General features: G+C 40.5%; 1 protein-coding gene across 1 annotated transcript in view; it reads left to right on the forward strand.

Annotated features, from left to right (window-relative positions):
• The first annotated feature begins 3,173 nt into the window (after window positions 1-3,173).
• Slc7a13 (solute carrier family 7 member 13) overlaps window positions 3,174-5,358 on the forward strand; it is a 24,846-nt gene continuing 22,661 nt past the window's right edge. The window contains exon 1 of the mRNA XM_021161445.1: window positions 3,174-3,935. Coding sequence (XP_021017104.1) covers window positions 3,245-3,935 — 691 coding nt within the window. The 5' untranslated portion in view covers window positions 3,174-3,244. The remainder of the gene's footprint in view (window positions 3,936-5,358) is intronic.

Raw genomic sequence — 5,358 nt, forward strand, 5'->3', positions numbered from 1 at the left:
GAGTTCTTTATATATATTGGATATTAGTCCCCTATCTGATTTAGGATAGGTAAAGATCCTTTCCCAATCTGTTGGTGGTCTTTTTGTCTTATTGATGGTGTCTTTTGCCTTACAGAAGCTTTGCAATTTTATGAGGTCCCATTTGTCCATTCTCAATCTTACAGCAGAAGCCATTGCTGTTCTATTCAGAAATTTTTCTCCTGTGCCCATATCTTTGAGGCTTTTCCCCACTTTCTCCTCTGTATTCTCCAATGTACTTTCATTCTGTTTCTTTCCTATTGTCTTCTCTTATTTCACTGCAAAACGTTGAAATTTGGGTATGGTGATGTGTGCTGGCAAAGCAGAGGGAGTGAGCAGTTCTACCCCTGCCTTGTGTATATAGCAAGGCTCAGGGCAGCCAGGAGTATATAGCAGACTAGTCTCAGAGGGATCCAGGAACCAAGATGGGCTCCCCCAGGAGCTCGAACTTTTTTTTCTTAATCTGGAATGTTCCAACCAAAACCATGAAGAAATGCATTAAAACAATGTTTATTTTCCTGTAGATATCTGAAAAACCTAAATGCACATTATTTAACTAGAATCCAAAGTTCAGGGCAGGTGCCAAAATATCCCTAATTTTAAAAATATTGTTTATTTAAGGTAATCCTGTGCTCTCAATCTGTAAATTATCAAAATACGTTAATAAGGTCCCCTTGTCAAATCTTCTCATGTGAAATAATTCTTTTCTTCATTCGTATTATCTGGGGCTGGGAGTGGAGCTTAGTCATGAAGTAGGTGCTTAATGTGCACAATTTCTTGGGTTCAATCCTCAGCACATAATAAAAGCAAACAAGAACAAGAAGAAAAGAAGAGAAGAAAAGGAGAAAAGAGAACATTTGTAGGGTAAAGGAAACATTTTTCTCTCCTAGTGACGGTTTGAACTTTTAAAACTGTTAAATATTTTTGAGATGGGTGGCCCATCCCTCAATGGATGCTTGCAGCCAACCATTGGACTGAGCACAGGGACCTGGATGCAGGAGTTATGAAACGTACTGAATGAGCTAAAGGGATTTGCAATCCCATAGCAAGAACAAAATGCCAACCAACCAGACCCCTCAAAGCCCCTAGGGTCTAAACGACCAACCAAAGAATACACATGGAGGGACCCATGACTCCAGCCGCATATGTAGCAGAGAATGGCTTTGTTGGGCATCAATGGGAGGAGAGGCCTGTGAAGGCTTGATGTTCCAGTGTAGGGGAATGCCATGGTAGGGGGGCAGGAGTGGATAGGTGGGTGGAGGAACACTCTCATAGAAGCAGGGGAAGGAGGAATGGGATAGGAGTTTCTGGGGTGTGTGTGTGTGGGGGGGCTGGAAATAAAACAGCATTTGAATTGTAAATAAATAAAGTAACCAATAAAATAAAATTTTAAAGAAGACTGCTAGAATAAATAGGCAATAGATGGATTAATAGGAGAAAAATTCCATGGATTTATTTATTAACAGTCACATGTATACAGGAGCCACAAAAATATGATGCTCAGAGGCCCCCAGTGATTGACTCTTAGGAAAGATGGAGTTGAGGTAGCTACAGGCAAGTTTTACTAGGGTAGTAAATGATTTGTAAGGGCTGATGAATGAACTCACAGTGGCCAGGGGCAAATTCCTCTGGGCTCCACATGAAGGGGTGTTTAATTTTCAATCTCTGTCTGTAGTACGTGTTTAATCTTTCTTGGTTAATAAATTTCTCATTCTTAGTAACTTAGATTTGTTGTTGCTACAAAGAAAAGTCATTTAGAAGAATTTGGCTCTTAGTTCTGGACACTAGCAGTCTAAGGGTGTGGTCCTGCTGTCTGCTCAGTATTTACTGGGGGTATGCTCACTGTATCATAGCACTAGAAGAAAGGCAAAATAAGCATCCTGGGTGTCTCTTCTCTTCTTATGAAGCTACCAACACTGTCATAGTATTCCATCTTTACAATCTCACCTAACTCTAACTTCCATAGTTTTCTCCAATCTATTGATCAATAACTTTGGGAATTCATTTTTTTTTCAGTACCTGAACAATTTTAGAGAATATATTTAAATCATAATACTTTCCCAAATATGCATCATAATCTCAGATAAAGCACATTCATTCAATTCCAATAATCTCAAAGTATTAGCCCATTCTAGCACCAACTCAAAAGATTGACCATACAACTTGAATATGGGTCAGACTCAAGATATGAACCATCCTGGGAAAAATTCATTGCAGTTTTGAACGTATGAACTGAAAGAAAAATCTACTTCTAAAATGCAGTGTTGGGACCAACATATGGCAGAGGAATTAATTCCAAGGGGGCAACAGGCAAATACAAAGGAAACTGTAACCAGTCACACTCAAAAACAAACAGAGTTTTGAAGTTTTAAGCATGGAGAATCATTTTGACTCCCATCTTATCTCCAGGGCACAATGTACAGTGATCCTCTTTGCATAGACATTTTTCTGATGGTGCGTGCCACACTGCTTTCTTGAGTTCTCGCACTTGGAGAAACCAGCAGTGCTGTGCCTTGAATTGATCCTTTTGTGTTAGCCCTTAGTGGCAGAAATGGAGATTATAGGCATTTTACATCTTGATTCTCTGAAAATGCTCTGTATTCTCCTACATACTTTCATTCTGTTTCTTTCCTATTGTCATCTCTTATTTCACTGCAAAACGTTGAAATCTGGGTATGGCGATGAGTGCTGGCAAAGCAGAGGGAGTGAGCAGGTCTACCCCTGCCTTGTGTATACAGCAAGGCTCAGGGCAGCCAGGAGTATATAGCATGATCCAGTCACAAACAGACAGACAGACAAATACCCACAGAAAAATCTAGTTCTTTCTCAGTTTTGAAATTTCTTCTGCCTCATAACTTAGCTTGTGACTTTTCAGTAGCCCACTTAATCGTCCAATTGTCCTTAGATGCGGTGAACATAACATAGACAAGTTCTTTGCAACTTTAACAAGAACACTTTATTCCCATTTCCAAACTCTGTTTTTTTTTAAAATTCCCTTTCAACTGAATGCCTTATTCTGATAATTATTAAAAGAAGGGTCAAACTAAGCCCTTACAGGTAATCTATTTTATCTCACTTAAAAGTGTCACACCTACTTTGTTAATTATTGAACATAGACCATATTTAATACAAGTGGAACAAAAAGGACCACACATTTCAAAGCATCCACAAACCTATAGGCAGAAACATTCACAGAGTACAATTTTGTGAATGCAAACTTCTCTCAATGGCAATGGATTCAAAGAAGGAAATCCGTCTTAAGAGAGAACTTGGATATTTCTGGGGGACAAATTTTTTAATTATTAATATAATTGGTGCAGGAATATTTGTGTCCCCCAAGGGAGTGCTACAGCACTCTTCCATGAATGTTGGAGTCTCCTTGTGTGTTTGGGGTGTCTGTGCAGTGCTGACCTTAACCAGTGCTCTCTGCTCTGCAGAGATGGGGATAACCTTCCCATACAGTGGGGCTCACTATTATTTTTTAAAGCGATGCTTCGGCCCTGTCGTGGCATTCCTGAGGCTTTGGACTAGCTTGTTTCTCGGCCCAGGCTTAATTGCTAGCCAAGCTCTGCTACTGGCTGAGTATGGCGTTCAGCCTTTCTATCCCAGCTGCTCTGCCCCGATTCTACCAAGAAAATGTCTGGCCCTGGCGATGCTGTGGATTGTGGGAATTCTGAATTCTCGTGGTGTAAAAGAGCTGTCATGGCTTCAGACAGTGAGCTCAGTGCTGAAGGTGGGCATACTCGGGGTCATTTCCTTCAGCGGCTTGTTCTTGCTGGTGAGAGGGAAGAAGGAGAATGTGCAAAGGCTTCAGAATGCGTTTGATGCCGAGTTCCCAGAGGTCTCTCAGTTAATAGAAGCTATTTTCCAAGGATACTTTGCGTTTTCTGGCGGGGGATGCTTTACATGTATAGCAGGTAATTATCATTCTGGGGGGAAACATGCCTGATATGTTGCAAGTGTGAAGTGAGCATCTTTCATTATGTATTGACTATCATCTTACGTAAACTATTTAGTGTTCTACTTTGAGTTCCTAAATCATCTTTTAATTTTTCTCCCCGTTCAATCCATTCCAAACATCTATGAGAACAAACAAACAAACAAACAAACAAACAAACAAACAAAACCCTTCTGTTTTCATCTCCTTTTCCTGGAACCAGAAATATGAGACATCCTGATTTAATGCAGTTTTCTTTCTGTTAATGTATTAATAATGCTCAGATGGTGCAAAAAATCCTCTCCTGTGAAACCTGTGAATCTAGGAATGACATAAAAGCAGACTGTATTGGTGTTTCGAGTGGCTGTGACACACGTTGGCTCTTCACTATTTTCATTTATTTATTTTTGGAATCGTGGCTTTTTGTTATGAACATTTCTTCTTTCATGGATGAATGTATTGCTAAAGGTTCATAGAAAATTACAATTGGGAAATGGGGTGGGGCCATCGATCGGTAGTAGAGCATTTACCTAGCATGTCTGAGGCCCTAGATTTGATTCCTAGAACAAGAAAAAAAAAATGTTTTGCATTACTGCCTGTACCAATGGTCGCGCTCGAGAGAGAGGATTCCTTTTCCTCACCCCTCAGCCTGGCTCTCCTGAGCTCTTGCAGCTTCGAGACCTCTTGCTTACCACAGCAGTGCAGAGCTGCTGGAGTTTCTGGGCACTGCTTCCTTGTTTGCTCAGAAACTTAGAGCAGAGCCTTAGGGGCGGGACTTTGCTTTGTATCTGCACTAGGCTTTTTAGGGTTTTGAACACAAGGGAATCATAGCTGTCTTGATAGCTCTCAGGTAAGACTTAATACCCCCCTTTCAATAACATGTGACTTCTGTCCTTAAACTCTGCACTTACCTTTTTTTTTTTTACCCTTCTTACCTCCAGGGTCTCTTCACATTCATTTCTGTTACTTCCCCTCAACTTACAAGTTCTTTGTTACCTCTCCTTTTTTATGTTAAAGATGAACGGAATTGCCTCTTTTCTTTTTAAATTTATTTATTTTATGTATATGAGTGTTCTATCTTCATGTACACTGTAGTGCCAGAAGAAGGCATCAGAACGCATTAGATTGGTTGTGAGCACCATGTGGTTGCTGGGGACTGAACTGATGACTTCTAGAAGAGCAGCCAGTGCTCTTAACTGCTGAGCCATATCTCCAGCTAGGAATTGACTCTTGAATAAACCTCCCTTTAGTTTCATGGAATCTCCCAGCTTCCTAATTATAGCAAGTATTTTCTCCTCCCTACACTAGGTCTTTTAATCTCTAAAATGGTTATCATAATTTAAGATCAGTATGGTTTTTGGCCGGGCGTGGTGGCGCACGCCTTTAATCCCAGCACTTGGGAG

The sequence above is a fragment of the Mus caroli genome, chromosome 4 (assembly GCF_900094665.2).
Source record: "Mus caroli chromosome 4, CAROLI_EIJ_v1.1, whole genome shotgun sequence".
NCBI classification, from domain to species: Eukaryota; Metazoa; Chordata; class Mammalia; order Rodentia; family Muridae; genus Mus; species Mus caroli.